General features: G+C 43.2%; 1 protein-coding gene across 1 annotated transcript in view; it reads left to right on the forward strand.

Annotated features, from left to right (window-relative positions):
* Positions 1-305: 305 nt before the first annotated feature.
* The window catches only part of hmga2 (high mobility group AT-hook 2), a gene marked incomplete at both ends in the record, with an annotated part of 44193 nt that continues 24003 nt past the window's right edge, over positions 306-20495 (forward strand). The window contains 3 exons of the mRNA XM_083999940.1: positions 306-413; positions 1676-1762; positions 9378-9428. Of these exons, the coding sequence (XP_083856066.1) occupies positions 306-413; positions 1676-1762; positions 9378-9428 (246 nt within the window). The remainder of the gene's footprint in view (positions 414-1675; positions 1763-9377; positions 9429-20495) is intronic.

Below are 20495 nucleotides of genomic sequence, written 5' to 3' on the forward strand. Positions count from 1 at the left end.
CGGTGCCGCGGTGCGTCGTAGCCGAGTTTCGGTCGAAGCCGCTCGGCGTCTCAGAGTCCGATGTCCCCGGTGTCCTGTCTTACGCGCACTGAGCCAACACTTCCAGCTGCTCCCTGGCTTATCCATTCAGCTTCAAAGCCGCCTCCAGTCGTCCCGCCTGTGGGGGACTCAGCAGAAGACAGCGGACCTGTGAAAGTGCCACTGAAACTCTCGTCGTCCTCCTCCTCCTCCTCCTCTCCCTCCTTTCTCCTCTCAAGTCTTTCTGTGTGCACCGGGAGAACGGAGGAGCTGCAGCGCCGGGAACCATGAGCGGACGCGGGGACGAGGCCGGGGAGAGCTCTGGCTCCCAGGAGCCCGCGGGGGCCGCGGAGCCCCAGAAGAGGAGGCCGGGGAGACCCAGGAAGCCCCCGAAAGTGAGTCCCGAGTTTTGCGGGGTCGCGGTGTCCTGACAGGCGGACAGAGTGGACTATTTCTTACTTCATGACTTAATCCTGCAAGTACAGCGTGTGTGTGTATGTGTGCACGGTGTGGGAGCAGGATGTGCTGCAGCTTTAACACTCCAAACTTAAGTTAAACTTCAGCATTAACTCGGTTTTTTTTTGTAAATTCCCACTGCGCTTGAATGCAACTCTGATTGCATTTACTTTTGCAAAAACTCTGCAAAGCAAATGACTCATATTTGCTCGTTGTCCTATGGAGCTGATCTGGTTATAGCCTGCACCGTATTTACATTAAAGCAGGGTGTGCAGTCCACCATAACCTCCACTGTGCTCCAGCTCCTCTCCGCTCACTTTTACTGTGCTGCTGCTGCTGCTGCTGCTCCCACAGCTCAATATGTTTCTATACAAACTAATGAGGAATGCGCCTGTCTCCAATTGACAACATGAGTAAGAGGAAAGGTATGGGGGAGGTGGGGAGGAGGAGGAGGAGGAGGAGGAGAAGGGGGTTTGAATGTGATTCTGAAGATCCTCCGTTGAGTTGGGATCAAGAGACGCCATGACAACTGAGGGGCTTTTAAAGAGTTCATGTGAAAGGCGTTTGTAGCACATTGATCATTTCCCACTGCAAAAGTTACACTGTAAAAAAAAAAAAGTAAAAAACAAAACAAAAAACAAAATCAAATCAGGTCGCTGGACACTCCGCAGGCTGCAGAGTCCCTGTAGGTGTCAGAAACTGGACACTGTGGCTGTGTGTGTGTGTGTGTGTGTGTGTGTGTGAGTGCCGCAGCAGCCTGCAGCTGTTTTCATGTTAAAGCAGAGTCAGAGCTGAAATGTATGATGATGAAGATGATGATGATGATGATGAGCTGCATGCTGGGACATCTACAGGCTGCATTTGGGTTATTCTCATATATAAAGTTGCATTATACAATCCCACACTTTATGTCGTTGCACCCACACATGTGCGTTAGCCCAACTCTAACCTTGACCTAACCTTCAGCCCAAAGTCTTCCTCTTCAGTGTGATGATGATGTAGGTTTTGTGTGTGTGTGTGCTTCCTTTTTTGTTTCCAAAAGCAAAGTGGCGTCTCCACGATGAAGCCGTATAAACAGATTTATGTCCCGACAGCGCGCATTGACCAAAGGAAGGAGGGGGCGTGGGTGTGGGGGTGGTGGGGGTTCAAAGCTTTGTTTCCTGTCCTTGACACCCATATCATGTCCTCCCTGCTCTTTCAGGAGCCAAGTGGAGAGCCTGTCCCCAAGCGACCAAGGGGCCGTCCCAAAGGAAGTAAGAACAAGGGCCCCTCCAAGGCAGCGCAGAAGGTGAGGAGCCACACACACACACACACACCTTCGCTAATGTCTCATTTAACCAACACATGTTTGAAGGTGCTGATATCTGTTACCTGTCCTTGTTCTTAATTTTTCATTAAAGGTATAATGTGTAGGAATTCCCCCCATCTAGCGGTGCAGTTGCATATCGGAACGTATTCTTGATGTTGCATTCATGTGAAATCGGGCAGATGTCAGACAGACAACAGACGCTGCATGTAACAGGATAAACAAGCGTCTATGTAAACAAGTGGTCCGCCAGCACGAGGCAAAACAATACAGGTGTGACAATATGTTGTCATGGTGATGTGGTATTGTTTACCTGACCCACGTTTTACGAGTAAAATGACATCTGGTTGGTTTGCCGACGGCCGTCTGCCTGACTGCACCTGAATGCAACATCGGTGCCTCCGTCCTTCCTCACACTACACAGTGGTGACAGTTTTAACAGGCCGAGCCGACAGCTCCACTGAGTTTCCGTGGTTACCTACGGTCACGCTGCCACTCAACGTAAAAAATGGCGATGCAACATGGCCGCCTCGGTTCGGTGCGTCGCCCACTTATGTATTTGTAACGACTTGTAACAACTCATTCTAGGATACGAGAAAGCTTTCATTTGTATGCGGGTGTGATTCGACTTCAGTGAAATACGTATTTATGAAAGACATATTTGATTTTCGCTAATAAAAAGACAAATAAGTTACATACTGGGGCTTTAAGCCATCATACATACATGATGTTCATCCGTCTCCATGTTTTCTCTCCTTCAGTGGGACTAGTTTCAGTCTGACTGTTTGTTATATGTTGGTTGAATGAGTCATTAACCTCCACTGCTTTCACTTTTGCTCAGCTCTATGCATGAGCTGCAAACCTCACCTTAACCTCAATGTAACCTCACACACACACACACACACACCACAAAAACACAGCCACTCACACACACAGACACTGAATCACACCTCCAGTTTTCCACTGATTACCTGTGTAATGTAATGGACCGATGTAGAGAGTCCAGCTCTGTGAGGTTCAGAGCAGAGCGCTGAGTTAAAGACGACTGGATTTAAATATAGTTGCAGTAATAGTGGGTGTTTGTTAGATAACACTACATTACCAAACATGCTATAGTGATATGCAGCTCCACAACAGGACAGGGCTTTTATATTGTACTAAATGTGTAAATGCAATTCTAATATGAGTGATAGTTGTAAAAGAGAGCATGAGCTTAAATATTGTGCATAAACAAATGCAAATCAAAGGTTTTGATGGTGGATGATAATGAACTGTGTCATCCAGCTAATGGTTCAGCATCCTTGTCCAATAAGTCTGGGTTTTGGCATCAGTTGAAATTATTAAATGTACAATATGGCAATATGTGCAACATTGAAATCGCAAGAACTGCACGTTATTTTTAGGTAAATAACAGACCATAAATGAGGTATCTTAGCCACACATCATATTCTACACCTGTAAAACAGCAGCTTGTTTTGAAACTTATTGAAACTGACTGCAAAAATGACATCATCATTTTCAGTGAAAGTGAAAAGCAGCAATTACAACTCCCAGTGTAATTGTTCCCAAATGATGATAATGTGATATAACCTTTGCATATTGTTGAGTAATGTGTATTAGAGAGTACTGAAAACTGTCCCAGACTAGAACATGGCATGAAACATCCGGCCACTTATAGTCGTCTTTCCTTTTTCATGGATCGAACACAGTATACATTGATACATTAAAGGGATAGTTCAACATTTTGGCAAATTGGCCCATCCCTATAGTTTTAGGAGTAGGTTCGCTAACTTTAATTGTCGGTGCAAGCTGTTTTTAGAATGGCGGAGCAGAGCCGCGAGCTGCTCAGAGCTAAGCTACGGAGGCTCATGGAATTTCATGGTTTCCCTCATCAAACTCATCAAATACACAATCCAACAACTCCAAAATGCTCTGGTGGACAAGTTGTGACGTGCACATTCACCACGCTATGAGATAATAATGGAACGTTACGAGAGGGATTACGGCAATGGGCCAATTTGCCAAAATGTTGAACTATCCCTTTAAGATAGATTTAAAAAAGACAAAAAGCTATGCATAAATACATGTTTATATTCCATAGAAAGGAGTTTTTGTATCAGTAGGGTACTGTAACTCATGTAACTTTTTAGGAACAATATTGAGCTCTAGCAGTGTGCGCAGAGAAAGGGGTAACAGAACAGAAAAAGTACGTAACACACCCCGGTAAACAAGCTTCATCAACAACAGGAACACACACACATGAAAACAGTCAGACAGACACACACACACAGCCATCACTTACCAGCACTCTCGCACACTTGTGTACACATTTCCACAGAGAGAGGGAGACAGCGTGCATGAGAGATAGAGATGATGAATGAAAAAAGGTTAAAGTGGCGAAGGAAAAGTAATCCAGAGAGAAGCTTTCAAAGTTCACAGCGGTGTCCCACCCGTCTCTTTTCGCCTGTGTTCCACGTCCCCCCGTGTCTTGGTTCATTAATTAGATGTAGCCGTGATGGGCTGGCGGTGACAGCGGCCTTAGCGCTCGCTTGCCACCAGGAACCACTGTAAACATTCTCAGCACTTCTTTGAGGAGATATGAACCACTCTGCTCTGGCCATAATCCAGTCCAATCTCATCTGACAGTGTTATAATAAACACTGAGGATATTAGTCTTTTCAGATGAAAGGAGCCCAGGCTCAGCCCACACCTGTAACATATACTCTTTAAAAGTTCATTTCCCCTTCCCACATCACTCACATGCAGCTTTGGAGGAGAAACAATGGTACCTTGACTGGACTATTACTCACCTTCCTACAAAATACAGTCAACTGGGGTTTACTCTGTAGAGATAAGGCTTTATGTATGGACGTGGGTGGTCCGGCAAAACTTTCTTATCCTGTTTCCGCTCTGATTTTATTGTGAAAGTCCTGGAGATTTTGATTGATAGACCCTTTGCTGCTTCATCTTTATATATCTTAATATATTTCTTTTAAATGTGTAAATATAGCACTTTTTAAAAATAATACTATCTGTTAGATTCATCAGAAATTTAGATCATATGCCAAAATTAGATTGTTTGCCACATAACCTCAGATTACCTAAACCTGAGTTCAGGTTTACAGGGAAAGAATTCTGTGTTCATCAGAATATTATTAAGATTTACATGTGAAAAGATTCATATAAGTGTTTTAAGAAAAAAATAAAAAAAGAAAGAAAAAAAGTGATAAATGACATATTGGACTTTATTACAGCTGCTGTAGCTTCCTCTACACCTTCTTTTAAGACCAGCAACAGTAAAGTTCAGTGAAAGATCATCCTGCTACTCTTTAGTTTCACCTTGGCTCTTACTCTTATAGTTTTCTGTAAAATGGTTACTTATGGGATCCTCTTCAGGTGACCGGTTATCCAGAGGCCTCTACAGACACGCTGTGTCTCTGTGCTCAGACATAGAAAACACTCTGATGATTAATTGAACAGGGTGTTGTCTTTCAGACCATTAAATCTCCACATTAAAAATGCATCATCCCAAACGGAGAACTGGGATTACAGTACACAGATTGGTTAGCCAGAAATGTGATGTGTCATGATAAAGACCTGCTAATGAACATCACAGGATTTGCTTAATGTACCTATATGCCTCTATGGAGGGTCCCAACCTGTCCCTGCTTCTGCTTTAGGCTACACAACCTGATAGTTCTTCCCTTCATTGGACAAGAAAGAAACAGATTACTTTTTTTAGATGAAATGACCAGCAGGAAGTGTCTGTTTTTTTTTTTTTTTGCACATAATGCTAAAGGTTATTGTAGAGGCTTATAAGGACGTTGTTCTGTGTTGTTGGAGGTCATGACGTAGACATAGAAACTCATTATGTTTATGTATAAAGCAGCTCGTACAGGAAACGTACAATATGTGCATTGTTTGCATGTTACAATGCATCTGGTCAAGGTAACTGAATGTCGTAAGTGCATGCCTATAAACAACCTTTGGATGAAAGTCTCTATCCTGAGATACTATCTAAAGGCGTGCACCAATAGCAGGGCATAATGGACCCTTGTTGTCATGGTAATAGTAATAAACACATGTTAAAGGTTGTGTAATGGTGATTTTTTGTTTTGTTAGGGCACAAATAGTGCTAATTAGAAAAATAGTAAATAGGTACTGGACAGGATGATGTTTTGGATTAGAATAAGTATATTTGTTTAAAGGGATAATTCAACATTTTGGCAAATTGGCCCACTGCCATAATCCCTATAGTTTTAGGAGTAGGTTCGTTACCTTTAATTGTCGGTGCAAGCTGTTTTTAGAACGGCGGAGCAGAGCCGCGAGCTGCTCAGAGCTACGCCACGGAGGCTAATGGGATTTCTTGGTTTCCCTCATCAAAACTCATCAAATACACAATCCAACAACTCCAAAATGCCCTGGTGACAAGTTGTGACTTGCACATTCACCACACTATGAGATAATAACAGAACGTTACCAGACAGAGTTGTTTTAGAGGCAAATGCAGAGACTGCTTGCCAAAAAACTGCCTCAGACGGGAACATGCATCAGCGGTTTTGCATGAATTTACCTCGAAAACAACTCTGTCTGGTAACGTTCCGTTTTTATCTCATAGCGTGGTGAATGTGCAGATCACAACTTGTCCACGAGAGCGTTTTGGAGTTGTTGGATTGTATATTTGATGAGTTTGATGAGGGAAACCAAGAATTCCATCAACCTCCGTAGCGTAGCTCGGAGCAGCTCACGGCTCTGCTCCTCCGTTCTAAATAGCTTGCACCGACAATTAAAGGTAACAAACCTACTCCTAAAACTATAGGGATTATGGCAATGGGCTAATTTGCCAAAATGTTGAACTATCCCTTTAAAGTCAAAGACCTTTGTTGCCCTGTACAGACAGGTGGATATAGTTATGGAATAGCTGTAGATAAAGGAAACAATGTTAACTACGATTAAAATCAAACACAACCTCCTCCTAGTGTGTACTGTTAGGTCACCTGACTTTGCCTACGTCAGTCAGAATCACTGCTCTGAGGAGGTTTATGGTCTGTGGGCTGTAGTGAACACACTATGCACTTTCTCTGAATGTTTTTTATCTGTGAGATAAAATAATGAAAAACAAAAATCCACCTGCTGCTGTGTGGGCGGGTTGAGTGGCTTGTACTCGGTGTCAGGCTGACAAAAGAGCTGCTGTTGATAACTGAACCAAAGCTGCACACATGCCCTAACACCAGCACATCACTGATACGGGGCCTTTTGCTGGTCATCGTCTGCAAAATTCATTGCAGCTCAGCAAATTGAGTAAGATTTCACCTGACTCCAGGCCAGCAGCCGCAGAGCCTGGATCTGATCAATTATTGACTCCCCGGTCTGATCGTGTTAATTGTGGATGACCGTCTGCGATCTCCACCAGTTCCCACAAACGTCAAATCGTCCTGTTATGGTAATAAGAAAGCTAATCCGGTCGAATTACAAGGGAACTGGTTGCCATGTAGGCAGGGGTTTGTGTTACGCTATTGTTGCATGGCGGTGCAGCTAAGATTGTTTTGAAATGCATTAGGCAGCCACACAGCAGTTATGCCACTTTGCAAGTTTCTACAAGTTGTTTTTTAATAGTGTACTGACAGGAATATGAAGGCAGCAACTGCACAGAAGCAAAGACAAACATGCAAACAGTAGTATCTCCATGGCTTTTTCCAAGATGGCTACAGCAATGTAATACAAGCAGCTTAAGGTGAGCTAGATTATAGACCAGTAGTAGTTTCACAACCTTTTTATCTCACCAGTAGATGTTATGGTTTGTCCCTTGTTCCCTATTTATGTCTTGTTTTATTTTGAAATTCCCTTTGTTTTGTCTTCCTGTCCTCTCCCTCCTCTGATTACCTCATGTGTCTTACCTGTGTGCGATTCCCCCACCTGTGTCTCATTTGTCCCTCATGTGTTTCACCTCAGTGTTTTCCCATTGCCCTCTGTTGATTCGTCTGCGTTTCTGCTCGGTGTTGCCTTTGTGTTTCCCCGTAAGTCAATTCTACAATCATTATCAAATCATTTATTTATCAGCTATAGGCCAACCTATTTGGTCCAGTTCCTCCAGCATCATAACAGTAGAATTTTATTCTAAGACGACAGAGAGTCATGGAGCATTCAGCTCAGCGTGCGACGGCAGAATCAGTCTCACAAGTGCATTTACAGGTTGCATAAGGAGCAGGAAAACAATTCAGCCACTGCTGTTGGAAAAAAAAAAAAAGGCGCAGTTGAACAATCACATATTAAAACAGGGGCCTCCTTTCAGTGGAATTCAGTGTTCTCATTTCATTTGAATTCTGTTTATTCAGAGCATGAATGGACCCTCCTACCCTCTCTGTGACACTGAACTCCATTGGTTCCATCTGAAGACGGAAATATGTTTAAAAAAAAAAAAAAGACATTTGTAACAAAAGGCTCAGTAGTTTCCTGGAACAGTGGGCATTGTAGTTTTTTTAGCAAACATTCCTCAATGAAGAGGAAGCAGGAAATTTTGTTGGGGATGGCAGATTAATTCACAGTATTCATGGTAATGAATCAGCATGCCCCCCCAGTGAGAGGCTGTTTTACATTATAACAATGGACCTCTATGGTGCAGAGGAATAATATATACATGTTGGCTCCTATTGAAGATGAGATCTATTTTTACATTTGTGTAAAATGCTCAGTAACTTCATAAAACACATGGTTGATGTAGTTTTAGGCATACTGAGAAATAGATAGATACACATTTGATGGACAATTCTTGTTTATTGAAATGTTGATCAGCCGTGATAATATTACACCCGAGCCGAGCTAATACCTGAGCTGTGGGAACAGTGACATGGCCGGAGACGAGCCGACGCGTCCAGTAACACGAGGAGTCAGACGATCACGGGGTTGGAAACCGACCTCCTGTTTAGTCAAATTTATTTGAAGGAGAAAACAAAAGTGACCCAGCAAACGTTTTGCTCAGACCGCCGCTGGCGAACGCTCCCCGTCGCGGTTTTACAGAGTCTCAGTTTCTTCTTCGGGTCCGTGTGTGCGCTCGCACAGGGATAAACTGTTGGTGCGTGTCCAACCTGTCTGATCCGTGAGACCGCTCACATTTCTTTGACCTGTTGGACTTTGTTGTAGTGATCTCACCGTGTTCTCAGTTCTCTGCAATTACTCTGGTGAGTTGGCCCGTTGTTGCGACTGATAGAGACAATAACCAGAGATATGAGAGGATGAGCAGGTTGCAATAAAACCACAATTATCTGTCAGTGGAACACAATGGATATGAACATCATGGCCACAATAAAGCTTACACACAGATTACACATGGTGGAAAAATGTTGAATACACTTTTCCTGATCTTTACACACCTCAAAATGACCGATTGGAGTTGACTAATTAGAATTTGATCAATTAGTTCCAATAAAGAATAAAAAAATATTTTAAAAAACTGTATTTTTGTTCCATTCTTGCTCTCATTTTGCAAAAATAACGTTTCAGTTCACTTTTTTAATCCAACCCGATGACGTGTGTAACACAATAATGCCACCAATGTCATGAGGTCATAGGTTAAAGACTGATTCATTTGTCTTCACAGAAAGCCGAGGCAACTGGAGTGAAAAGACCCCGAGGACGACCCAGGAAATGGGTGAGTCAAGTTTGTTCTCTGGAGGTGCGAGCGTGCGTTTGCATGCTGCACACTGGAGCACGTGTCGCACACAAACACACAACACAAGAGGGGCTGTGACTAAGGAGCTGTGTCTGTTGATAAAAATCTATTTGTGGTGCATGGGAAAAAGCCCTGCGAGAGTGAAGGAACACAGTCACCACATTCCTTATCATTTAAAAAGCCTTTCTTTGCACAGAGTAGGTACGGTCTATTTCCTGGTTTTTAACACATTTCTTTATATTGACTTTCATTATGTGGCCTGAGCACATTCCGAGCTTCCTGGTTCTGGTTGTTGCTGGTGTGTGTGTGTGTGTGTGTGTGTTCAGGGAGATCGCCAAAATGTTTGTGTTATCAGTTAAAGAAAATGTTTACTCTCCACGCCGACTGCAGGAATACTTAAATAATTCCACCGACAGCTTGAACGCCTCAGTGTTTATCAGCTCCAAAGTAACAGGGCTGATTGATAATGCAGGGAAAAGCAGCTGGCATTTAGAAGTGCCACCAGGAAGGGCGAGGAGAGACGCATATATCATGTCTGCGTTTTTATGTGCCAGAAGGGGGGAAAAAAGAAGGGGAAAGCCTGCGAGAACAGAGCTGCAGGGTCATAAAGTGTGTGTTTTATATTTATTTTCCTGGAAGGAATGGTGTGTTCCAAGAATCAACTGTGCACATTGAGTATATTCTCCACTGTCAACACTCTGCTGGTTTACTGGTGCAAGCTCATGCTGGGACTTGTTAGCTCCATGTGGTGGCTTTAAAAAATTGAGAGCAAGTAAATTAGCTGCTCGGCTCGCATGCGGGGGCATTGAATCCTCGGCCCGCGCGGCCTTCTTCAACAGCAGGCCTGCAGCTGCCAGGACGCCACTTCTGCTCTAATGTCTTTGGAGGAACTCCCAGTAGGCCACGGTAGCATGAAAAGGGCATTTCTGAGAGTTACAAGAGCAGGTAAACCAGGTGACCCCTACTGCCAAGCCAAATATAAATCCCTATTACTGTTTGAAAATATATATTGGTATAGTAATAAATTTAAAGTACCTCTGGCACAAACAGTCATGCTACTGAGATTGCATTTTTCTTGACTCTGATGTTTGATGTGAACATTAACTGAAGCTCCCTTCCTGTATTTGCAAGGTTTTATTCACTTCACCGCTGCTTTGTGATTGGCTGATTGGATAAATGCATGACTAAACAAGTGTGAGTGTATATATTATAACAAATAATGTAGTCATCCTAAAAATGCCAACGTATGGTGGCTCAGAGACAGGGCCGGTCCTAGGATTTTGGTGGCCCGAAACAAGATTTTGTTTGTGGCCCCCAAAACACACACAAAAAAGCACAAACACTAAATTGCACACACTGCTTAGAACTGAATGAACAGACACACATACACACACGTTTATGTGTTAAAGGGGAACTATGTAAGTCCGGTCACTTTTCCACTGTTTTGCTAACCCTTCTCTCGGGCCATCTGTACACAGGTTTGTGTGTTGGATACTAAGCTATTCAAATTATACACAGGTTCATATTCATCTTAAACGTGTACAGGTACAGTGAGTAGGGCAGCAATCCCACTCCCATAAACAGACCTTATCTGTCAATTGCATGGTAGTCATGCAAACAAGCTATTCAAACTGTTTTTTTTAAACATAAATGTGGAAACGAAAAACTATAGAAAATAGTCTAACCAACCAAAGATTTTGAGACCCCCCTGAAGCACCTCCGTGGACCCCCTGGGGAAGAACTCTGGTGTAGAGCAAGATGCTGCATCAGCCAATCACATATGAGGAGCTCTAGTAGTTTATTATGTTACATGAATGCCTTTCTATCTTTGACCCCATGTTGTGATGACATGTAAAGTAGTCTTCCCCAGTGCACCCCCCCCCTCCCCCTCCGTTGGTCTTCATCTGAGCTGTGACATGTAGACAATAACGTTTAAAGGTCTGTGGTGAATGGGTTAAAAACTGATCCAATGTCCTGGAATAAAAGGAATATTAAAGATTCTTATCAGACGCAGCCTCACAGCTGCTGCGTCGTCAGAGCAGCAGCCTCAACAAATCTATTTCTCAACTCTGAACCCTTGGACTGAACTGATGAAACAGTTGGGGTTTACTGCGGTGTGTCTGCATGTCCCAAGTACACACACACACACCTCCACACCTCCACGCATACACACCTCTGCAGCTGCCTCCGTTGCTTTATGTCAGCGCCTCTGGCACGACTACACACAGGCTGTTCCTCTCACCACTACAGGGCGTACGGCACGCCAACACCCACATGACAATCAGAAGGTGCTGCTTTACTGCTGCTCCCTGCTGCTGTATCTCAAGTGTGCGGATTAGAAAATGTTTAACTAGGCCGGTGACCTTTCAGCGGGATAATTAGGCTCTTTAGCTACTTTGGGGCTTTTGTTGACTTGAACGCAGCTCATCATCATCGAAGGATTCGGGAGCGACGCAGCGCGGACGGATGCATGAATCAGAAATTCTCTCTGAATGTCAAAGAGCGATGCTTTTAGTTCCTTTCAATACCGCTTTCAGTCAGAGTATGACAAACTGACCTTTGACCTTTTGCTCTTGCCTTACAATCATCCTTTTTTCCTCCCACCTATTTTGTTTCCATGGCAACATTACACCTTTTCTTTATAACCTGAAGAGCCATATTCAGAACACTGGTTTTCAGCTCTGCTCATTCATGTACAGACATTTCCAGGTGAATGTTTACAGAGAATTTGTATTTGTTGTATTTTTCCAGGATGTCACTCCACTTGTGTGGATAAGCTGCTCTTGATGCTTTTCTGAAGTTCTGTATTTGTATTTAATCCTGGATTTAAATTCAAGAAACTGTGAACTCCAGTATGCGTGCTATGCGTGCAACTCTTTGTCTTTGTCTTATTCATTCATATATTGTATCAGAAATGAAGCACTACAGCAACATGATACATTAATTTGGCTGCAACCCAGTGGCCCTGTGTTTGCCAAAAGCAACATTAGCTTTCACTTTGTTAATTTTGTTGTTGCAGGTCGAGACCTGTTTTCTGTTCCAGACGTGAATTATTATCAGAGGGATTTAAATGGGTGTCTGGCATTGTCAGCAGTGAGTGACATGCTACTCTGTGTGACTTTTGGAATTATTTATCATGAGGCAAACTGTGGGCGTAGGTTTTGTTGGTGTGGTCATATAGTTCAGCAAGGCTCAGATTAAATACAATACAATGACAAGTATGTGATATCATACAGGGGTCCCAGGACAGATGGAGTGAGAAGCGGGGCTGACCTACATCTACACCCATCTAGTCCCATACTGTATCAAGTTAGATGTGAATGTGTATAGTGTGATTATAAATCAGGTCTAGGTTCAACATTGATACTTTGAAAGTGTCAAAACCTCAGTCCACAGAGAAATGCACACAGCCTGTATTCAGAAACTGAGCCTTAAAACCAGCTGTCAGGACTTTCGTAACTTTGTGATGTCACAAAATAGAAGTCTTCGCTCTCAGTCACGTCCCACCTCGCAGGATTCGGTTTCTCTGAGTGTTTTACCTGAAATCTAATATATTTTTATTTGATCCCTTACAAACAAGTCAGCCGAGAAGAGATCTCTGAGCACTCCTCTCTTCTGATTGGCTGACACTGACCTGTTGTTACTAGAGCTCCAGAGAGAAGCCTGAGAGAGGAGATGTAAAACTACACTCAGATGGTTTCTGGTTCTTATACAAATATATCTTCTTATGGATCAGCACTCAAATAAAAGTGTACGGTAAAATAACATTTAAATAAGAATGACTGAGAGGTGAGGTGTGGTATGGGCAGTCAGTCAGGTCTCTGTGACTTTGTTTTTGGCTTATTAAAAAACCAGGATCTGCTCGGTGTCAGTCAGACCTGGCTGATCCAGGGTCAGTCCCTCATTGGTATGTCTTCTCGCTCCTCCACTGTTTGGCTGCAGGTCCTGTCCTCTATGTGCAGGTGCTGCGATGCTTACCAGCTGAGCAGCTTCCTCTGCTAGTGGCCTCCAATAGATGGCATTCATCAGTTGTGCACAACAGCTTCCCTTTTCCGCTGCCAAATGGCTGCTGTGCTTTGGTTCCTACACAGGCAAGATAAACTCCTCCGTCGCTGTTTGCTGCTCTGTTACAGTAAAGCTTTTTCCATCCTCAGCATTTGGCTGCCAAAAAGAAAGGCCTTTGTGTGGGCCTGGCAACAACAAAGAAAACTGTGATGTAACTTTTATAATTCTATGTCTTAATGAAGTCATATGCAGGGAAACATTACAGTAGTACCTGCAGACCTCAGGGTTTTTCTATAATTGAGATCTTGCGTGATTTGCGCCGGCGTCAGTGCGGTTACTGCGAATCACGCGAGATTTGGACGGATCAGGAAGAGGAGCTTCGAGAAGCTTCCGCTACAAACAAGCTTAAAATATAGACTTATTTAATTTTTTTCGGGACAATTACGCAATTTGGGGCTTCAGCACAAGACGGACATTACATACGAGCATCATGGAGGTATTTGGATGTTTTTTTGTGTGTTTTTTTTTACGAAGAGCTCTGGTGTCCCTTTGCAACCGTTGCATTGAAATGCACTGCTACGCCAAGACCCCCTGTAACTCAGAGAAGGGACGGTGGACTCTGAAAATTCTTCCAGCCCTTAGTCAACATGAGGGTGAGTAGATAATGAGCGAAATATCATTCTAGGGTGAACTATCCCTTTAAGTTGGCAGATAATGACATGGGGAAAATGTGCTGCTTAATGTATTGCTTAAGTAGCACAGTTAAGTTAACTTTCCCTCCACACCAACTTGCCAATGGATGGCCGGATACCGATGTGGAGGGATCAGGTACCAGTGTTTGGGTGTTGGCGGTTCGTCAGCTGGTACATCACTCTGCCCAACACCGCCATGCGTTTAAAGTCCAGATTTTAGCCAGTGTCACCTTGCTGGATTACCATTTTGGTCTTTTGTTAACTCCGAACGAAAGGAGGCCTCAATTTGCGCTCCTGGTTGGGGCTAGTAGGAGGTCCAGCTGTAAGTCGGCTGCCCAGCTACATTTCTGGGTTGGCGGTGGACAGATCCATGAATTGAAGTTGTTTTACCTCCAGTTGGACATTTATATACAAGGGCTGAAAATCTCAGTATGTTGTTGTGGTTTGAGTTTGTGATGGTTGCATGGTTTTGAGTTTTATACCGTAACGTGTAGTAGGTTTAAAGCTCCAGTATGTAACTTATTTAGCTTTTTATTAGCAAAAATCAAATATTGCTTTCATACGTATTTCACTGAAGTCGAAATACACCCGCATACAAATGAAAGCTTTCTCGTACCTTAGAATGAGATGTTACAAGTCGTTACAAATACAGTACATAAGTGGGCAACGCACCGAACCGAGGCGGCCATGTTGCATCGCCATTTTTTACGTTCAGTGGCAGCGTGACCGTAGGTAACCACGGAAACTCACCAGAGCTGTCGGCTCGGGGAGAAAGTTTTCCAGGTAGCGCCTGTTAAAACTGTCACCACTGTGTAGTGTGAGGAAGGACGGAGGCACGGATGTTGCATTCAGGTGCAGTCAGGCAGACGGCCGTCGGCAAACCAACCGGATGTCATTTTACTGGACGAGAGAAAGACGGTAAAACGTGGGTCGGGTAAACAATACGACATCACCATGACAACATATTGTCAGGCCTGTATTGTTTGGGGAACGATCGTAGCGGAAATATAGCGGAAATAATGAAAGTAATGGCAAACAAACACTGCATATCTCCAAAATCAGGCAGGTTTCCAGGATGCCAAGTCGCCTATTCATTGTAATGTAACAAGTGCAGATGAGAACCGGTGTCAAAAAGGAAAAAAGGAAGAAAAAAAAACAATCGATCACGGACTTCATGATCGATTTTCCATGGCAACGAACGAAGCTTCGAAACTTCGATTTTTTTGGGGTCAACCCTACGCTGTACCACTGTGCTGCCCAATTTATCTGTACTGTGACTGCAAAACCTACAACAATATCAGGCCCACGGAAACTGTTCTTGTTGATACCAATGATCTTTTCCTCACAATGTGACACCTCTGTGTTTGTTTGAACGCAGGAGTGTTTCTTCCACTTCCTAAAAGTTCTGCTCTACCTCTGGTTCTCATTAACCACTGGCTTAAAAGATCATTAGGCTGCACACAGTATTTAAAGAAATATGTTCCTGTTCACTCTATTAGTCATATTGTATCTGGAACCTCATCATACAACGGACAACAACGTACATCCCCTTGGTTGGATCTCCTGCACTCTGTCATCCACCATGATGATAAAGAGAACCTCATGGGTCTTTGACAACGAGGTGGAACCTCTGCAGTTTTGTGTTGCTGCTGTTGTGTGACCATGATCGCCTACAGTGTTCCCACTATCAGAGACTCTGCTAACTCAGACAGACTTGGGGCCATTTGAGGATGCTCAAAGTTGAGTTTTCCCTGGGAAAGTTTTACGAGATCCTATCGCACACGGACATGCTGAATAGGAACATTGACTGGCTACATCAAAGGAATTATCCATAGGGTCACAGATAGCATGCAAACAGAAATGGATAAATGATTATTTACCATTGGCTAAGTAGAGGTTTATTCTTATGATGAGAAAACTACAAACAGTCTGTGAAAACATGAATGTTCCTTGTTGTGGCCAAACACCATAGAGCAACCCTGTAACTGTAGATGTTCCCGATGATGAGCGATAAGCCGTTCATCACAACATAGCACAATCATCTATAGAGGATACTGATACAGTGTTTAGACTTATTTACTGTGCAAACCGCTGTTTTCCAATCACGCATCACTTCATAAGTGTCACATGGAGTTCTCTTTTACAAGGAACTATATTAGTTCCCACAACACTCATTGATTATTGAGCGATCAGATATGCTTTAAGACCGTATGATGCACTGTTTGTATTAGAAATTCTGTATATTTATGTCTTAATATTTTGTCACCTAATTTAGCTTTATCCTAAAATACTGAGCATTATTTGACCCACTTGACGTCTAATGCTTTTGTTGATTAGGTTTCGTTTTAAATGCTAATTGATGCCTCTCTCTGACTGTTTTAAAGAGGAACTATGCAGGATTTGTAGCGTATATGCTACATTGTTACCCTAATTGAACAGTTTAGGAGTAAGGTTTAATAAATGGCTTAACTTGTTACTTGTGTGTCACCTACTGCTTCTCTGGGCTGAAAAACAACTTTGCAAGATCAAGGGGCATGGGCCAGGGATGAACCCTTTTGGTGTATCCAGGTAAATACCATGGATCTGGTGGAGAAGATGTAGAATTGTTTGGCCTTGGTTGAGCTATGTGCTCCACTGAACAACTGGCAACTTAAAGGGATAGTTCACTTTTTTTTTTAAGTGGGGTTGTATGAGGTGCAAATGGCCCCTAAGTATAATATCTGCAGTAGACAGCTTTCTGTTCTTTTCTAGTTAGCCATACCAGCGCATTGTGCTGGACAGAGATATGGGCAGTGAATGGCTGTGAACGAACGCAAACTAACAGCCTATTTTCGCTGCCTACAAAAAGTCCCATCTCAAATTAATACACCTGCTTAAATGTATGTTACAAATTATTTACACCACATCAACTGGTCGGAATTTTTTTTAATCTGGATCTATTAGATTTCAATTATTAATTTATTTAATAGCTTTGGAGTGATTGTGATTGTTAAATGACTTGAAAAATTGACCGGACTTGATTTCCCCTCTAAATTTTAACCATTTGCACAGTGCATATTAATGAAGTGCTGATAGAGTTCATGTTGAATCAAATTGGGTTGCTTTGGTGATGTAACTGACTGGCATCGTTGCAGCTAGATGATTATTCGAGCTGTGTTCCGACAAATGTGGAATGAGCAGGAACAGCAACATTGATGTGCAAGGGAAAGGTTGCTGCATTAATCTTCCCTATTTTGTGCCTGGCCCTTCCCTCTGCTCAGCCAGTTCCTGCCTGCCAGGGTTCGGAAGCCAAATTGTTTCCCTGCCCTCGGGCCGTCCCTCTGCCGTCCACACAGCTGCCCCTTTGTGTTCGATTCCCGCAGCCACATCCGAAGCAACTCCACATCCAGGACACACTCATACCCATCTCCCCTTTCCGAGTCAATGCAAACCCTCACGTTAAATGGACTCTACTGTGAGACTAATGACCTCTGCGTTAAATGGGCGGAAGTGAAGTGAATGGGCAAGGGAAGCGCAAGTGCTGTAGCGTGGGTATGGTGTTGGGGGGGAGTTGATGTAGTGTGAACGGGAGAGGTATACTCCCATCTCACTTAAGGCTTTGCTGCTCTTGGCTCGGGGTCAGAAGGAAGGCAGGTGCCAAGCAATGGAATCAGAGCTCAGGGGAGAAGAAAAGAAGGAAAGTCTGGCAGAGCTGATGAGCACCTTGATAATGAGTTTGTCCAGCGAGGGGGTTGAAGAAGTTGTGAAAAGGTCAGGAAGGTCCCCGCAAACTGGCAACATGTTAAAAACTTAGGAACTTTGGATTGCGTAATCGTGATTGAGATCAGTGTCAGAGATTAAAAGCCTTTTTATAGCCTTGGGATGCTTCACAGAAAAATATGGAACTTGGCCTCAGGGGGTTTCTAGACAACAGATCCCCAAGTGAGGCTGTGGCACATAATAAAGCTCAATCTGACTTTTTATTCCAGTATATATTCTGGAGCATTAAAGCTCATTGATATGAAAGTTTAACAAACGAATGGGCTTTAAACTGAATCTTCTAATGCTCATTGGTTAATGGTTTCTCTTAGATGGAGATGGTTCACTCTTCCATATTTACATCATGTAACGATGCCTCTGTTTAAAGGGATAGTTCAACATTTTGGCAGATTGGCCCATTGCCATAATCCCTATAGCCATAGCAGTATAGGTTCGCTGCCTACTTCACCACGCTATGAGATAATAATGGAACGTTACGAGACGGACTTGTTTTTGAGGTAAATTCATGCCAAACCGCTGATGCACGTTCCTGGGGGCAGTTTTCTCGGCAAGCAGTCTCTGCATTTACCTTGAAAACAACTTATCTCATAGCGTGGTGAATGTGCAGGTCACAAGTTGTTCACGAGAGCGTTTTGGAGTTGTTGGATTGTGTATTTGATTAGTTTGATGAGGGAAACCAAGAAATCCCATTAGCTCTGAGCAGCTCGCGGCTCTGCTCCGCCATTCTAAAAACAGCTTGCACCGACAATTAAAGGTAACAAACCTACTGCTATGACTATAGGGATAATGGCAATGGGTCACTTTTGCCAAAATGTTGAACTATGATTATCCCTTTAAAATCTGCACTGATTAATGAACTGTGGTCAGTACTGACTCCTTGTGACTTGTTGGACGTCCCACTGGGATGCTTCTTGTGGCTTTGTCAATTTAGCAGCGTCGGTCCTGGTGTGAAAGCAGGATGGGATTCCCCCTTAACTCCCTGACCACTGAGCTATGGCTCCTTCTGACCCTGACATGCAGAGTTCAAGAAAATACTAGCAAGAGACCTGACAGTGAATTAATGTTATTTTGTGAAGACTGAAAGGTATAGGTAGGGTTGATATTTTGGGATATGCTGATAAACTATGGATGGTCTTATTCTTCACTGCATGTAACAACCTGAACTCGATCAGAAGGTTTCGCATGGTCACTGGAGTCCTGCAATATAAAAAGACCAGCTTGTTACCAATTTTGACCCAAACTTCTGTGATAAATCATATAACTCCTGAGGTTTTTTTATGTGCTGTCAGAATAATATAACTCTTAAATTGTTCTCACTAAGCTGTAAAAGATGTAGAATAGCCGTCCGTTGTTGCCTAACAGCATCAGAGTCTTATAACTGCACTTTTCTTAATTACCTGGGGGAAAAAAACAGCCCTCCAGCAGTTTGGTTTTCTAACTTCTGAGTTCACAGACTGATACTGGGCTCCAGGATCTGCTTTATCATGTCAAGAGCCCAGATTGTGAGCTATGACAAAAAACCTGCTTGATCTTGAACAGGCAGTGGCAGTGCAGAAATTGTTACCACACACACACACACCTCTTAGGGGAGACAGCCTCAAAACTGCATCTCTGCTGAGACAAGAGATATGAATTTGTTTTTGGAGTTCATTCATGTGTGGAGGAGTCACTTGTGTTTACACAGAAACAAGAAACTCTCATCAGGGATTTTTCTGAAGACTCGTCTGATCCGAGACAAAAAGCTTTGAACAAAAACCGGGACGATGTTCTCATGTTGACGTCTGATGTTTTTGGACCAAAATATGAGAGTTAGCAGAATACAACATGTCAGATCATTTAGAAAACTTCAGAATAAGGTGTGTGTGTGTGTGTGTGTACCCATCCTTTAAACCCACCTTTTGCTGCTGCTCTGTCCTGTCTTGTCTGTTTATTTTACCTTGCAGTTTGTAAATCTCTGATCTTCGACCGAGTATGTGAAATGTAGATAAATATAAAGATGAATGATCTCACCATAGTCTTCCATGACGGACCGTTATGTTGCTCTGTGGTATTTGTGTCCAGGTTCGTGAGACAGAGCGGCGTCGCTGCTGAGAACAGCGTTGAGTTAGACGTTAATTACATGAAGGACGACGCGTGTTTCCTGTCCTCTCTGCATCATTGATGAGGTTTTAAACTTATTTTGCCTCTGATGCTTTAATAAATGACCGGTGAGCATGAAGGGGGCAGTGAATCCACTGAGGGGAGTTTCTCAGCAATTTCATCATTTGTTAGATAATAATGGTTCCACCCAACGACACCTGTCGTTCCTTCCACACAATCTCTGGATGGATCTGGGTTCGTCTCTGTGATACATCCACATTAAAGGGATAGTTCACCCAAAATTCTCGGAGTTACAGCGGGGCTCCGTGCAGCACTGCATGTCCATATAACGGTAGCAAACGGGGCTCACTTTTCTTCGTCCAAAAAGACGACAAAAAACATCCAAATACCTCCATAGTGCTCGTCTGTAATGTGATGTCCTTCTTGTATTGAAGCCCCAACATGAGAAATTGTTCCGAAAAAAATTAAACAAGTCTATATTTTAAGCTTG

Source organism: Trachurus trachurus, assembly GCF_905171665.1.
Source record: "Trachurus trachurus genome assembly, chromosome: 23".
NCBI classification, from domain to species: Eukaryota; Metazoa; Chordata; class Actinopteri; order Carangiformes; family Carangidae; genus Trachurus; species Trachurus trachurus.